This window comes from Alosa pseudoharengus, unplaced genomic scaffold (assembly GCF_046254945.1).
Source record: "Alosa pseudoharengus isolate Yale_2024_CS ecotype anadromous, Long Island Sound unplaced genomic scaffold, YU_APseudo_1.1 YU_APseudo_1.1_scf_9, whole genome shotgun sequence".
Lineage (NCBI taxonomy): Eukaryota > Metazoa > Chordata > Actinopteri > Clupeiformes > Clupeidae > Alosa > Alosa pseudoharengus.
In genome coordinates, this window is record NW_027468881.1 from 1,467,605 (window position 1) to 1,485,538 (window position 17,934).

General features: G+C 38.9%; 1 protein-coding gene across 1 annotated transcript in view; it reads right to left on the minus strand.

The window, feature by feature from the left end:
- ctnnbl1 (catenin, beta like 1) overlaps positions 1–7,468 on the minus strand; it is an 86,603-nt gene extending 79,135 nt beyond the window's left edge. The window contains exon 1 of the mRNA XM_076277449.1: positions 7,347–7,468. Within this exon, the coding sequence (XP_076133564.1) occupies positions 7,347–7,376 (30 nt within the window). The 5' untranslated portion in view covers positions 7,377–7,468. The remainder of the gene's footprint in view (positions 1–7,346) is intronic.
- Between the last annotated feature and the right edge of the window lie 10,466 nt (positions 7,469–17,934).

Genomic DNA, 17,934 nt, shown 5'->3' on the forward strand with positions numbered 1-17,934 from the left:
GTCGGTAGGGAATTTTTTATTTTTTTTCCAGTGGCACTAAGGGATAGGTAGAAAATCAATCCCACCAGGATTTCCCGAGGTTTTTTGAGACTGTTGCGACCTAAAATGCCTGGATGGAAGTTGCAGTGATTTTAGCTGTTTCTTGTGGAGAAATTGCGGGAGGAAGTGAAAATTGCAAAAATAGTTTAAATTTAGGGCAATTAAGGTTAGTAAGACCAAAATCACACTGATAATCTTGATGCTTATTAAAAAGGATAATCAAAGGTAAACAGTAAGGATTACAGAAAAGTAAAGTAGGCCTACTTTATTTGTGAAAATGCTTTGACTGAGGTCATTCACAAAGCATTATAGTAGAACTGTCCAAAAAAGACAGTCACCTAAAGAGATTGCATCATGTCATATGTTTCAATACATTCATATATTTTGTAATTCATATTAAGTTCATATCTTTTTAATAATTCATAGTCTGTGGCCTGCATAATTACTAATAGCCAAGTAAGTATCTAGTAATTTCATATTGATTTAAACTATTTGACTACACTTTTGTTTAATGTCATTACATTGGTGGTGTACGTCTAATTGACTACCTGCCCCTTTAAGGACGTGAGAGTAGCCTAAGTACATTTCTGAGTGGATTGGAAGGCTTGCATCTCACTGTGTTCGGCTACGAGTGTAAATCACTTTTTGCATAGTGCATTACGATATGTGGATGCAATTGGGAATGTCTTCTATGTCATTAGTTAAAATAAATGTTAAAAAAAACAACTCGAATGAAATCATTATTGGATCATAGAAGAGGTAAATGTCTTGCAATTTTATTAATTTCTATGATTTTGGTAGCACTACTCAAACTAAGCCCACAAGCTAGCAAACATGACATAAGCTAAAAGGACATATCCAGGTAAACGTTTGCCAATGGGTTGCATAGCCTACTCAAAAATCGGTAAGTAGGCCTTAATTAACTTACTTTCATAGCCTAGGTAGGTTAGCAACACCAGGTTGAGAGATGCAAGTAAGCAGATCATCAACGTTAGCCTTCTATTTATTGTCATCAAAACTGTAGAGGAACGAACAGGGCAGTCTTTGGTGTCATATGCAAAAGGTGCAGAAGTAAGTGTGCCATCTGGCTCAATATTTTGCGCGAGGGACTGTTGTGGTAGGTGAAATTTCACGGTGAAACTACGATGATTGGTCAAATTTGCGAAAAAGTTGCGGTGTTTGGACAAAATTGCGAGTGCCTTGGTAAGTGACAAAAACAATCGTCTTCGTGAACAGCTGTGCATAGGCTACTTTGTAAAAGAGAGAATACGCTCATTCCTATACATAACGCAAGGGGTAATTAATGTAATTATAGTTCGCCTTTTATTTGTGGATTTATTTAATATATTTAGTGTTATTTCTTCCCCAAGCTCATAAAATAAATTTGGGTCGCACATAAATTGACAGGGTCGGTCGGAAACCGGAACCCAAGAATTTTTTTTTTTATGCCTAGGCATCATCATCATCCCCAGAAATCAGGCCCACCACTGATGTATCATCTGCAAATTTGAACAGTTTAACAGAATCAGTGTGTGATGTGTAGTCGTTTGTGTACAGCGAATATAGAAGGTGAGATAAAACACACCCCAGGGGGGCACCAGCGTTAATGTGCTTGAACTTAGAGATCTTACTACTGATTTTAACCACTTGTGTTCTCTGCAGTAGGAAGTCCAAAATCCAGTGACATAGGGCATTATGGACCCCCATTTGTTGGAGGATCTGAAAAAGTTTGCTGGGTAAAATTGACCTTTCGCGAAGTCCCGCCCCCCTTTTACTGTTGCTAAGTCCGACAGATCAGACCGTAGTTGACTAGAACTTCAATGGTAGCTGTAAGCCTGTCTGTAAAAGTTACAACCCAAGAGGCCCCTTTATAGAGCCACGGACCTGATTTCATTTAAAATCCAGTGAACATCTCCAGTATGCCATGGAGACATGTATAAAAATTAATATCTAGGTTTGTTGGGGGCGAGTGGGACTCACTGATATTAATAGCTAGCTGTGCTAGATAGACTTGCATGCATATTACAAGGGCACCAGGTCATGTCATGTAAGGAACATGGTATTGCAAATGAACGGAAACATAGATTACATTGCAGAGCGACTTTAACTTTATTCATTTATGGTGAATAAATGTTACACTACTGTGCACAGCCCAATGCTTTTCTGACGAGGCGATGCTAGCACGTTAGCAGCGGTTAGCTAACTATGCTGACGTTAGTTATCTACGAGTCTCCTCTAAGTGAATCATATTATACACAATGCTGGCAGTGCTGAGAACAATAAACAACCTTGTTTATCTTACTTACATTGAGTTAACTGTTTGGCTTAATCCATAGATGTGGTGGAGCACTGTTTCACTGTGGTTTGCTAAGGAGTAACCCTTTGCTTAAAATAGGGGAGAGCTAGAAGGAGATAATTTAATCTAATTTAACATAATTACAAAAAAACATAATCAAATTTGAATTGAATTGAAAGCCATTATTCTCTGTATCGGTGTTGCGTTAATCCCATACGTGTCGTTTGGCCGTCCTTTTTCAATTTACTATACATCACTTACAATCCCATAAAACCAGAATAAAATCATGGCTCCCAATGCATTTCTATGGAGCCGTAAAGTGAAGCTGTCGGACTTTATCTACATGTGCGGAGCCACTGGCCTGCCATTGGCTCATCCGCGTTCGATGGGCGGGGCTTGCGATAGGTCAATTGTGTTAAAAGCAGAGCAGAACTGTTAAACCAACGACTTATGTAGTTAAGGTGATGACAAATCACTGATCGTAATCTATAGCAATTAAATTTGTATAATTTAGAAACCCAAGTTGAACTGACTTCGTGCAAAAAATAAACATATTTCTTTTAAAAAGAGTATTTTAAATGTATAAAAATGTCATCACCAACACAGTCGTCATTACCACTACATTTCAAGCTATAATGTGCTGGTAATGACTGTTGGTGATGACATTTATACCGAAAAACTACCCTGAGAAGCAAAAATGATCACCAAGCAAGTGTAGCTAGCTTTCTACATGTAATGTACACCATTTAAAATATTAAAGTAATTTTAAAATGTCAGGAATATAAAAAAAAATACAGAAATACAACGCGTATGGTATTGACGCATAATAAGTGTACATGCCCAAAAAGAGGGATAAAAAGTAGATTTTCTTATGTTTCTGGACATTCAAGACATCAATCTTTCTGCTTGACACCCATGTATTCCACTGTGATATTAGGTGACCACAGCTACCAAATATTTTTTTGATGAAAAAACAGTAGCAGTGCCTTTATGTAGAGTGTGCTGGTAATGACGGCTAAACCATAAGACAGGTATACATTAAGCAAAATAAAGTAGGAAATGCATAAATATGCATAATGTGTGCATGCAGTTCATTAGTTCAGATAACATTTAATTCATGATTTAATGCATGATTTTTTTAATTAACTTTTGATAAATAATGCTTGAGATATGGCACAACATGTTAAAAGACTGGTTGCGGACAACACCAAAACACAGATATTGTACCATTAGTCAGGGGGCCTATGTGGTTTCTGTGGGATTGAAATGTTAATTTTTGGAGAGTGGTTGGACTGTCTTTAGAGGTCATTGAACATGGAGAAAAATTATGTCTCCATTTTATTTAACCTGTTTTAACCCTATTTTTGTGAAATTGTATATTTCACTATAATTAACACCATAAATTTCGCCTAAATCACTGGCTATGTTGAATAAAGTTCACAAAACAGTTATTTTCTTATTTTCAACAGTATGATTGTATGTCAGTATTATGATTGTATGTCAAACAATTAGAGATAAGATCAATAACCAATCAGTTTCACCAAATACACATACTCCATTGCTGAAAGATAGCAAAATCACAGAATCACAGATGAGACCTCAAACAACATTTTATTCATTTACATATACACAACATATTAGATCTCACTTCCACTCCACAATTTCCTCATCAAAATCTACAACTAGTCTACTAAACCCTATTTGTACTCACCTTCTTAAGACTGGTCTCCCCTTCCTGGATAATGTTTTGCTCTAGATTATAAATAATTCTATCAGGGCATGTACCACAGTCGTTTAAGACATCTGTTATTAAGCCCTCCCTCAAAAAACCTAGCCTTGTATCGATACTGGTCCTCCTGGACCTCAGCGCTGCCTTTGACACCATAGACTATGACATACTACTTAGGCTTGAAAATTTGATAGGCATCAAAGACTCAGCACTCGCTTGGTTTAGATCATGCCTTCCTAACCGTCAACAATTTGTACAGGTCCATAATAAACCATCTACCCAGATTATGGTAAAATATGGAGTGCCTCAAGGCTCAGTACTGGGGCCCCTGTTGTTTAGTAGATGATACATAACTATACCTCTCTATAAAACCTGATGAATTAACCCCGTTAGCCAAACTTGACACATGTATAAGAGATATAAAGACATGGATGACGAATAATTTCCTGCTTTTGAACTCAGATAAAACAGAAGTCATGGTTTTAGGTTCTAAAAAGATGAGGGATATCCTATCCACATCACAGGCTTCATATAGTGATCTTCCACTGACCTCATCCACAAGTGTTAAAAACCTGGGAGTTATAATTGACCAGGACCTAGCACTAAGTAATCACATAAAACAGATCACCAAAACTTAATTTTACCATTTAAGGAACATTTCAAAGATAAGGAAGTCCTTATCCTTACCAGATGCCGAGAAATTAATGTTTTGTCATCTCAAGGATAGACTATTGCAATGTTATTGCAATGCTATTATGCTGGCTGTAATAATACCTGTCTAAAGAGCTTACAGCTTATTTAAAAGGCAGCTGCTCACACTCAAAAAAAATATGAACATATTTCTCCCATCCTAGCATCTTTACACTGGCTACCTGTTAAAAGTCACTGACTTCAAAATATTACTTATAGTTCTTGGTTGGTTGCCTGCATTGAAAGAGGACACCTCATGAAGACACTCTTTTGTCTGCTTCTGACAGAAGAAGCACTTATCTATGCTGGCAGCAGCTGCTGCTGAACAAGTGTACAAAGTCCCTAGATGGACTTGATGCAGTTGCAGGTGTTGCTGCAGGTTCAGAAGATGGTCTACCACGTCTTTTCTGAAGACACTGAGTCCTGCCTGCTTCACATGATTTCTAGTAGCGAATCTTAGCATGCTGCAGATGCTCACTGTTACAGGTGGATTTGTAGCAGTTCCTGTGCCAAACTGCTTAGTTCTGTTGTAAAATAACTGCACTGTAACAATGTAATCGTTGGCTGATCTGTGATCCCCATCTCCATACTCTCTCATGGACAAAAACAAGAAATTTGGCATATGTCTCTAGTGATGGATCATTCACCAGTCCACACATATCTGCCACTGGATACATAGCCCAAAATCTGTTTCTTTTAGAATATGTGTGCCATCACCTGACTAACAGAAAGACACACCTCAGAATATAACCTAACTAGACTGTGCCACCATGAACTATGAAAATGTGCTTGCTCAAATGTAGAAGGCTAGAAGGTCACTAATATCACCAACCATGAAGAACAGAGCACTATGTGCTTCAGGTTATTCGATATTCTAAATTCTATCACTGCCAGCTATCATCAGCCAACTGTCACTGGTAGTCAGGGATGGATTACTGCACGGGCCTACCGGGCCCAAGCCCAGGGGCCCAAGGAGTCAGGGGGCCCAAGCCATTGCATGGAATCATTGTCTCAATATCAACACATCATTTCAAGACATAGGCTATGAATCTGATTGAATAAAAGTATTGGCCATCCCCAAAATGCACCAGAATACAGGAAATCACATCAAATAAATGTAAAAAAATGTCCCCCGCAACAATTAGTGGGGGGCCCTTAATACATCTGGGCCCAGGGGCCTGAAAGTTCATAATCCGTCCATGCTGGTAGTGTCTCTCTTTCTCTTTCTCTCTCTTACACACACACACACACACACACACACCTGTCTGTCTATCTGATCCTTTACCCTTTTTTTTCTTCACACTTACATAGGCTACGGAAGGCCTTACAGACTTCAGCTGGTACTATGTAAAAGTCTATTAAACTTGATTTAACAGAGATCTCTGCACTTTGTGCTCTGAATGGGTGTAGACAAGAACTGACAGAGCAGGCTAGGCCTACACTCAAGCACACTAATAGGCATGAATTGATAGTATTGATATTGAAGTATTATTTTTTTAAGCAGACAATTTCTAGAATTTTAGGCACAATTTCTTGTTAAATAGATCGATCAATCATCAGCCTAAAAATGTTTTATAATGTTGTATTGTTTATGTGGCCCACTTTTGCACACTACCTTGTAGAATATCTTTGCTTTTTGGCACCAAACCCTATGCTATAATACCAGCAATGTGAGGTTTATGGACAAAACACCAAATTTGATGTTTTCTGAATTTGACCTTTGATTTGGGTCCTTCAAAACCATCAAAAAAAATGGAGACATGTTTTTTTTTTACTCTTAAGAACCCCTAGAACAAAGATATAACACTCTCCAAAAATTAACATGCGAATCCCACAGGCCCCCAAATTAGACACATAGGCCCCCCTACTACATAAAACACCAATAAAATGTGTCAAAATCATGAGTAGGAGCAACCATTAAAAAGTCCAGGCTTGTTTTTGTTTATACTAATTACTGATGCTAAACATTATTAGATTTAATGTGTTTTTAATAGAATTACAAACTGTGGACAGAAATAAGCCCAAATACCCAATTACTGTTTTTGGAGTAAAGACCCCACTGGCTGTCAGCCTATTCGCCGCTACTGCGACCACTACCACTACCGACCAATTCATATATGTAGGCCAGGTAAAAGAGTCTAGTTACCTAAAGATTCAAGTGCTCGTCGACATCATAGACAGGTCGGCATCCATATCAGTTCAACTGTTGCTTTACCAGCTTCTAACGTTGGTGTTCTATCTAACTTATCCGTGAGAAGTTTTCAGATGGCATTAACTTAGATCCTGGTCTGGGATCGAGGGGGTCAACCATGTTTCCGACAGGCAAAAGAGGTTGTATCTCTAATCCGTGAAATAATGTTTGAAAAACGGGGCTTTGTTCGAGACCTCCATTCCTAAAGCAGGACGTTTGCTTGTTTAAGCTTCATTTGCTAATATAAAGTTAGCTATGATAGGTCCATCAAGACCCCTAGCAGCAAATAGGATCAAAAAATCCTTCCCTGGTAAGTAGTGAAATGTGCATAAGCCGTGGATAAAACGGTACTGTGTAAATCACCAAATTAACATACAGGCCAGAAAAAGGAGTGTCTTTACCTGATAATTCAACAGCTCACCGACATCCATATCGTTCGTATGCTCACGAGACGTGTATTAAATAAACCACGCAGTTGGGGCGAAGATCCTTGATTACTTGCGCCAGTACGTTCAAAACCGGACATGGGTAAATCTTCTTCTTGTTTCTTTTATTGACAGATTACATTGTTGTATACCGCCACCTACTGCACAGGAGTGTGTAGAGTGATACTATTGGAACTTTTCGCACACACACACACACACATATCTGACTTTCTCCAACTTTTGAACATCTCCATAGAACGTTTTATTTATTATTTTTGATTTCTCCTCATCTACCCATGTCCTTGATTGCCTAGCCTTTCAACACCCCCCCCCCACCCCCAACACACACACAAAAAACACACCCAATTGCCAATACACAGCACATTGTCTCACAAGGAAGCTTCTCCAACACACATATTGCACACTGCCCTCTCCCCACATACACAGCACACTATCCCATCTCCCCTGTCATCCCCCCAACACACACACCAAGACCCCTGGCAGTTGGGTTAGCCCCTTGAGCCGTGGATCTGCCCAAGGTTTCTTCCTTGGTAAGGGAGTTTTTCCTTGCCCCTGTTGCTCTTGGGTGCTCCTTGTTGGTGCCCCCCGCCCCATCCCAATCCTCCCCCACCTTTCTTATGCAGCCCTTGCCACTTAATCTACTAAATCCCTCTTCTACTGCACTTTTTACCCCCCCCCCCCCCCCCCCATAAATGCACAAATAGGCTGGCACCAGACATAATTTCACTGCATTTCTTACTTCCAGTAACTATATGCATGTGACAATAAACTTCCTTGTATCCTTGTATCCTTGTATCTGGAACAACAGATACATTACTGTAAAGAAGTCATCCTTGTAGGACTGGCTAGAGAAGGGCATCTGGTCAGTCCTGCATTTAATTGATTCTAATGGATCAATTTAACATATCCAAGCTTTTGTTTGAAGTATGAGTTAACCTGCAACATTGATACATATCATTCTTTATTACACGGCTCTTCATAATGCTGCAGAATGCTCCATTCACTTGAATGGGCCTTCCCAACGATGCCACGATGAACAGTAACAAAAGGCTAGGCTATGTATGCTAAAGTCATATCGTGGGGAGTTTATTATTTCGTTTTGGCAAGTAGCCGTGTAATAAGCGGGATAATGTATAGAACGCCGGTCATTATTGGGAAAATAAGTCCCTTCAGGGTGGAACAAGACCCCTCCGCTGCGCGTCGGGGTCCGGTTCGCCCTGTCCCAATAATGACCGGCGTTCTATACATTATCCTTTACGTATTTGACACAATACCTGACTCCATTTTAGGCCTAATAAGAGGAATAATTTCAGATCCCAATATTTGTCCTTCCCTACCACAGCTCTTTGTTGGAGGTTGTGCCTTTAAGAGTTTTAGATTCTCCAACAAATGTCTTAGAACTAGGGCTGTCAATAGAAAAAATTAATCTAATTAATTACATACTCTGTGATTAATTAATCTAAATTAATCGCATATATAATTTTTGCTGTGAAAGTATTTTAAATATTTAAATTCAAATGAATCATTGAATAATCAGTATTAGTGACATTAAAGTTCAAAAACTCTTTTATTATTATTTTCACTGTTCAAATAATTGCCATAATAATCTATGATATGACCTAATATGCTGAGGAAATAAATTCAAAAGTGCTTCGGGAAGAAGTTTTTTTTTTTTCACATACAAGGCATTTCAGGCCACAGATATAACCTAGGGGACACAATGAAAATAAATTAACACTCCCTTCAATGTCAACACTTATTTCTTTGCATTGATGTGCGACTATAGAGTTGATGAACTCCGGTGATATGCAAATTCCTTGCTGCAGACATTGCAGAGGACTTTATTTTCAACACTTTATTTTTATCAACACCATCAGGCTGTTTTTTAAAAGTAAATGTTCCAATCAATGATCCAGGCAGCACGTTTTCTTCTCTCTTCTTCATTTTACAGTCTAATTTTTACTGACTAGAACGGCTCGGGGTCAAAGGTCATACGGAATCGATTAATCTGCACTAATTTTTTTAATCAGTTATTTTTTCTCAAATTAATTAATCGAAATTAATCAGTTATTTTGACAGCCCTACTTAGAACCTGTCTTACACCTTATTAAAGATTGTATCAGCGATAGCGGGGATCCGTCACTTCTGTTGATGTTAAAACAAAACAGAGAGCTAGCTCGCAACTCCCTCCCCCTCCCTCCCGTGCAATTAAAACTCGCAAACGCGCATCTCGTCGGTTATTGATTGAAACAACCCTTGTTGGTAGCAATTGTTTTTGTGTACAGATCTCGGAGCCTAGGCTGCCTACAGACACGTTTTTTTGACTGCCTGTTTATGGGGCAGGCAGCTAGCAGATCGTTAGGAAAGATTAGATAAACGTGATCATTTATGTTTGGGCCTTTTTTGGGCCTGAAATCGCTGATACAACCTTTAACATAGAAATTCCATTTTAAAAGTCCTTCCAAATGTTTAAAATAAAAGTCCCGCTATCTTCTTCTTTGGCGGCGTGGTTGGCATACCAAATTGGTGCATTACTGCCACCAACCGTTAGGGGTGTGGAGCATCAATGGGGATTAGATGTTTATGGTTTTTTTTTTTTTTTTTTTTTAAAGTAAGTGATGTACATCCTTTTAAAGGAGAATTCCGGTGTGATATTGACCTAAAGTGTGTTGAAACATGATACCGAGTGTGAATGTATGTCTCATAGCTCATCTCGGCTTGTCCCCTGCACTCAGAAATCTGGCGCTAGTTAGCCGATGCTACCAACAGTTCTTCGGCCTAGCCATGCAAATAAATCACTGTTTTACACCATTTCCATTTTATGCCCCGCAACATAAACGGAGGGGGCTTGGATTACATCAAGTTTTTGCAAGTGTGAATTTGCAGCTGATCTTGAATACAATGCATGCATAATCTAGAGTCTGATCTAACTAGGACGGTAGACTGTTTACAAGAATTAATACTAGCACCCTAGCTACTTCCTACCAATATAAAGTAATCCTTGAGCCAGAGGGGTTGATCGGTAGCCTATGTGAAGGGAATACGTCTAGTGATTTTTGACAAGGTATAGAAAATAGTTACAAAATAAGCGATAGCATTGCATTAGTAGTAGCTTTTATGTTTTGTCACCCTGTTTAGGTCTATTCTATGTCTATGCAGGGATATTAAGGATGAATAGGCTAAAAAATAGGCTAAAAAATAGGCTAAAAAATAGATATCCCCACAAAACTTCCACAGCTGATTATTTACATTACAAATTGCAGTTGGCAAGATTTTTTTGATCATATTCACTGAAACCGACACTATGCTCCAACAGAACAACATAAATCAGCCGGTTTTAGAAAAAAAAAAACGCACCTCTAAAGCCTGTAAACATTAAAAATGTTGGCTTAGTCCCCTCAATCTGTCAGACTTGCCAACTGCAGCTTTAAGTCAATAAACTTTTGTATTGCATATTTTCTGAAATATTAAGTTAATGTAAATTAACCATTATCTACTGAAATATGGAGTCATTTGCATACATTCAAAATTCTTTTTTTTTTTTTCATTTTGGGCATATTACAGTGTAACTACAACCCCAATTCTAGAAAAGTTGTGACGTTGCGTAAAATACAACTGTAGTGAAGTGGACATTTCACCAAACATGTTTCAAGAATCTGGGAAGAAGGATTTGCCATCCTGGGGCCTCATTTATAAAACTTGTAGATTCTATTCTGAAAGATTTTGTGCACCAAAAAGTCTAAATAAAAGTCCAATGCAGTAAATTTTGTTTTTGTTTTTTTATTTGTTTGTTTTGTTGATGTCGATGCATTTAAGAATAAAGCCAACACCACAAATGTTTTAATCTTTTTTATTTAATGATAGGAATTTGTGAAGAGAAAAAGCTATGAAACAACATCAACAGTATACTTTACACAATAACCTTGCTAATGCCCTAACTGGCATTTATTTGAAATGTTATCAGCAAAGTTGTAACGTGAAAACTTTTTCACTGTGTTTTCCGAACAATATAATGTCATAACATTAATCTTTCATGTGCATGAGGCCTAAGGCTGGGCGATATGACTGAATATCACGATATAAGTGTTTCATATCAGTCGATATTGATAATTATTGATTTTTTTAAACCTATTTCAGATAAGGACCAGAAAGGGGAAAAAAAGTTCAATTTAAACACTTTTATTTTAAACTTAACCTTCCTGATTTTAATCACGTCAGTTATCAATCAAAGCAAACAGGGAAAAGAAATATCAGCAAAACCAATGAAAAACACTCAAATAAATAAATGTGCACATAAGAATGAAATGAAAAGCAGCACTTATTGAAGCCTGGAAAAATTGTAAACAAATAGCTTGCAGTTTTTTATGATTGTTTACACACTAAAATAAAAATGTTCACACAATTTGAAAAATTCTACTCCAAGGAGCAAAACACCTCCACAGATTTGCACAACATTACACACAATGTCTGCTTCACCCTTTTTGCAAAACATTACACAGTGATTTGTAGAACTCTACACACATTTTCACACCTTAGACACAGATAAGGATTGTGAGGTTACTTCCTTGTCATTACAAAGCCCCGGATTGCCAATGACCACACTAATGTACAAATTGGATAATCACATCCACCAGGTGTGGAAGCACAGATGTGCTAATTTGAAAATGCAGCACTCATGTGTGCTATGAAAGGCAACAGATGAGTTCACATGTCATCAACAAAAATGGAAGGAGCTGAAGAAGAAGAAGAGTGAGAATTAGAGGGGGAGCTCAAAGAGGAGATGAAGGAGGTAGAGGAAGAGGAGAAGGAGGTAGAGGAGGAGGCCCAGGTCTTCCAACGGTGCCTTGCCAATGAAGACATAGCCTGTGATGTGGATGAAATGTTATGGCCTGATCCAGCCAGGCGGCGAGATGATGAATAGTTACAGTATTATTGTTGCTTTTACAGTAGTTTTTCTTCAGAGTCAAAGTGTATGTACTTCATGCAGTAATTTTTATTTGTCTACAGATTGTATTTGTTTCAATGATTTCATTGTTGGTTGATTACTGTAACTGATTATGGTAAGAAATACTGTAAGAATTGAGAATTGAAATTATTGAAGTATTGAAATAAATACTTGAAATATTCAGTCTGCAGCATCAATGTTGTGCAGTGCTTGGTAAGTTTATAGTAGGCCTATGAGTACATTTTCCCTATCTCAAACTAATAATGAAGAATGTTGTGGGTTTGTCACTATTTTTTGTCATCTAAATGATCCCTTACATAACAATGTCTGGCCAAAAATCTAGCACATGCTATTTCCTAAAATTAGTTTTTTTACACGTGTTTTTTTTAATTTATCACAGCAGTGTGGAACTGGCTGCAATAGTGTCTGAACATTGAGGACTGTGTTGGTTAAATGAAAACTAATAGCATTTTCACAAATATGTGTATGTTTTGACTGAAGTGTGTATATGTTGACTGAAGTGTGTATGTTTTGACTGAAGTGTGTCATTTTGCAAACAATCTAGGAATTATGCAAATTGAGTGTGGTGTTTGGATAATTGTGATTATATTTTGAAAAAAAGAACCCAGTTTTCAGAATTGCATGTAAACAATTGAAAAAAACTGTAATTGGCTAGTTTATCATAGTCTACTGGTTGGACTGTACAGTTTCCCCACGTGTGTTTAAGTTTCAAATGAATATTTTTTCTCTTTGGGACAGGACCGTCTATGGGCCCTATCATGACATTCTAAAGTGCATCGTCACTCGTCAAAAGTCTATTCAAATTTAGTAGGATGTCCAGTTCACATTGGGAGGGGTTTTCGTTATCAAAAGTGGAGCGCATGGCGCAACAAGGTGTTCCTAGGTTTTTAAATCAGTCATATGGGTGTGATTGGGGCGTAACATCATTTTAAACCAATGAGAATGACATCTGTCATTCCCTTTAACGGCGCAAAGCGCGATATGTCAAATAAATGCATCGGTATTTTGGCATTCAACGGCACATTTGAAGGAGGCTGCTTGCGAGACCATATGGAATAGTCATTCTTAAACCATGCTTTACCAAAACCTAGCATAGCCTTCACGCATTTGCACTCGTCTATTATTTGAACTCATTGGCAAAGTGAAACTAACTTCACCAAGGTGTCAGTCAACGAAGACAGTTATATGCAGTTACTTTCACTATAGACTGACAATGGGTTACCATCGAAAACATAGGCTGGAAAAAGCAACACCCTAATATTGCTCAAATGACTGAATAAAACAACATTTATCCTGCAGAGGAGTTGCTTATATCTCGTGACAGTGCGTCAGTGCTACCCTAATCACTTTTAACCATCATTACCAATTTGCAAATGATGGTGAATAACTACTCATCATGAGATGTACAGTATTTCGTAATATCTTTATTCTAATTATGTTTCCCATTGTAATCGTGCAATTTGTAATGCTTTGCATGGACGTGCGCTGGTGTGCGTTCATGGTGCCAATATGACTGTTGACATGCGCTCTTAAAATAGCATATGAACAACTCGCCATTGACTTCTGACCAGGTTTAGGTGGTGTACGATAGCGATTTTTAGACAACGCGCCAGGCCCCTACCTAGGTTGTTAAGTGCCACACCCCTGGGCGCAATGTTTAAAAAATAAACGTGCAAAATACCAAATTAAACTTTCCGCGGGTGAAAAACGAGTTTTACGCCATGCGCTGGTGCCCAAAATACAGCCCCAAGTGTGTTGTTTAAGCAATAAGCCCCGAGAGGCCGTTCTATATCATGAATATAGCACAGCTGAGGGGTGCCGTTAAACAACCCTCAGCTGTGCTATATTCATGGTATAGAACGGCCTCTCGGGGCTTATTTTCCCGATAAAGCATTTCGTTCTATAGTAATGCGCTTAGGGTACGTTCAGACTAAGCGTCTTTTTCTGACAAAAGAAGTTGTGCAGACCGCTTTTTCAGTGTTTTTCAAAAAGCAGCCAGAAGCATCTTTTTTTGCCGGAAGCGTATTTTGTTATAATGTAGCTAACATTAGGCTACGTGTGGATACAAAATGTTGCGAAAATTGCCGTTAGCTTTTGCTTTGGTGTTTGGAGAGGACGAGGAGGAAAATGTTTATCCTCGTAAACGTAAGTGGGTAGATGACATAAGACGGGAAAGAGCACAATATGGTACATACCATCATTTAGTGCGTGAGCTCCGTTTGAGTAATGGTCGGTTTGTATTTCCGACTGAACCCAAGTCAGTTTGAAGACCTGCTCTAAATGATAGCACCTGTCATTGCAAAAAATCTAACTACATTCAGGGAGACCATCAATCCAGATGAACACCTCTGCATTTGCTTGAGGTGAGTGTCTGACTTCCAATCCCTTTTTTGACAGGTACCAGTGTCATGCTTGCTTCTGTTTGGAATAGGCTAACACATCGTAGCAGGGCTCAACATTAACTTAAAAGTTGCCCGGTTGTCCTTGGCTACCAAACTCTTACAAGTGGCAACCAGTTCGTCACTCTTGGTTGCCCCTGTGACAACATTTGTAGTGAAATGTGAAAAGTTTATCTGAACATAAAATCACGCTCATAATAATTTATCTTGAAATCTCTCTTCTGTTTTAAAGGCACCTGGCAACAAGCAATTATTTTCGCAGTATCGCCTATTCCTTCAGGGTAGGTATCAGTACTGTGTCAGGAACAGTGTTGTAATGTAACGGAGTACAAATACTTCGTTACTGTACTTAAGTAGAAATTTCACGTATCTGTACTTTACTTCGCTATTTAAATTTATGTCAACTTCCACTTTTACTCCACTACATTTCCTAGATAAAATGTATACTTTTACTCCGTTATATTTCCATTAAGCATCTTCGTTACTCGTTACTAAAACATAAAATTAGAAAAAATGTGTGCAACTGCAATAAGGGAGGTTTGGCGAATCACTGCTCCTAGATTGCATTACGCACGCTCCGCACGCTGCGCGCTCTATTTCAGCTCTTGTTTGTTGCTAAAGGAGGAGGACGCACAACTGAAACCGCCTTGGAAGCACGAGCACCTACTGGAGGACCTCCCGTTATCATAGACGACCACCCCGACGATAGTGGTGAACTCGGTGAACAGGGTAGTGGTGAATATAACGTCATACACCCGTGGCCGTATTTGCAAGAAATGTTTCTGTACATCGGCTACCTGCCCTAGCGGCCTGTGAAAGGCTATTTATCCATAGCATCGCAGGAGTTGTCTTCAGTCCAAGAAGAGTAAGGGTGGGTAATCGGGAGAATTCCCGGTGGGCCGCTTCACTTTTGGCCCGGTCGAGGAAACAAATATTCACATTTGTCACGTTAGTCTATCTTTTCTTAAAGTAGGACACGTTCCGCATTCTGCATGACACCAATGCAATGCCTCTGCATGGGTTGTAGCCTACGTGAGGGAGTTCTCCCCTCCCAAAAAGAGTTGGTTGGGTCCATATAGCCCGTCTTTTCCGAAAGGTTTTCTCAGATACGGATAGCCAAGCCGGCCCTACAGTAGACACAAGCGTCAGGAAGGATGGAGGGTAGAAAGAGGCCAGGAGAGACTGAGCAGCAGATCAACCAGTCGACCACTGAAAATGATGAGCCCGAAATTAGTGATGAGGAGGCCATGACTACAGGGACAAGTAGAGAGGATAAATGAAAGTTATTTAATGTAAGAAAGAGCAATTACATTACATGATAAACCTATATGCCTTGTTTGCTCAGAAAAGGGTGTAGTAAAGGAGTAGGCTAAATCACCAAACAACAATATAGCCTACCCATGCAAAAAACATAGCCTAAACATTAGTTCAATATGCCTCTTTGTGGAAGCATGGGATAGGCTACATTTCAAAGGCTTTCTTTCTTTCTTTCTGTTTTGGTAACTTGTGGAATAGTGGAATATTTTTTGTTAACTTCTCAGTTGAAGTGAATTATTATATAACCTTTACACATTTGTTGAACCATGGTACTAATAAAAACTACAGGATAGTACAAGCAGGTCTTTTTTTTTTTTGTGAAAGAAATAAGTTATTTATTTTTCATTTCAGAGAATTGTGCCTAAAAAGTCCTAGAAAAGAATGTGATTTGATTTGATGAGTGAGATTAAGAAGATATGGGAACCCTGAATATGCTTTATGCTTTACTATAAGAAAGCCAAAATAAAGTTTACAATAAAAGTTCAAAATAAAACCGCTTGCTTTTTACTTTTTACTTTTACTTCAAATACTTAAGTACATTAAATATCAGAAAATTACTTTTGATACTTAAGTACAGTATATATCAGATACTTTAAGACTTTTACTTAAGTAATATTCTAAAAGGCAACTTTCACTTCTACCAAAGTCTTTTTCTAGTACGATACTTGTACTTTTACTCAAGTATTGCTTTCTAGTACTTTATACAACACTGGTCAGGAATAGTCAGGGGGGTGTGTGAGGCCATCTGGAACTGTCTCCTAGCGGACTACATGCCTGTACCTGATGCAGTTGAGTGGAGGAAGATACAGTGGGTCCCATTTTTAAGAGGCCACTTCATTTGCGCTTTCCGTGATTCATGCAGCTGCGTGAAATGTATTACAACACAGAGGGGACGCCAGAGCGTGGATATCTCACTCGCAAAATGAAACAATATTTCTGTCGGGCGCCTACCATGGACCTCACAGTTGCAAAATACAAGGAGACATGAATCAGCCCATATTTGCACAAACAATAACGGACAACAGCTCTTCAACTTGGCCTGTTAAAATCTAAAAAGTATCATTTTAAATCATAAAAAAAACGTGCTGTCAACAACTAAGCAGACATCCATAGACCAGGATATAATGCTATTACATTTGGGCTGCAGAGAGCCTACCGGTAGTTTCAATTGTAGATAGGTCCATATTCTTTAAAGCTAATAGCAGTCTCCTCACATCCCTTCTCATTTCGGATTTAAAACGCACAACAGTGCATTAGATTAGGCCTGTTCTGCGTTCACTCCAGCGAGATTGAAATCAATGTTTTAAGGCGAGACACTAGCCTACTAGCCTGGTCCTTACCGCCTGTGACTACGTTTCTCTTCGTCATACAGTCTGGAACAAAGTAATAATAATCTGTCTCCGTAATGGGCGGATGCTTATTTTGAGGTTTAAAATCATTGGAGTTCCCTTAACCAATCAGCAACGTTTGGTAATGACGTATGCTGTGCGCCGGAATTCAGGCTTTTACGCTTACCACTTCCGCTTCAGGCTCTTACGCTTCCCACTTCTGCTGCTCTCAGTAGTAAACAGACCACTGGCTAGTATGCAGGCTACCTGACCGCCAGGGCAGTCTCTTCCTAGTGGATTTATCTCTAACTTGCGCCAGCCACAGACCGAGAGTTGTATACCAAAAGCGTCACGTCGCCGAGATTATATCAGCTCTTGTCACACGCCAGTTTTCCCTCTTATCTCTTCTCGCCGCTTATCAGACGATTGTTGTTCTACGCAGCCCGGTGACTTCGTCGGAACTTACTTCGTTCTCCACGGGCTGTTCAGACTACACTCTCGGATAAGTTGGATTGTACTGACGACCTACGTGT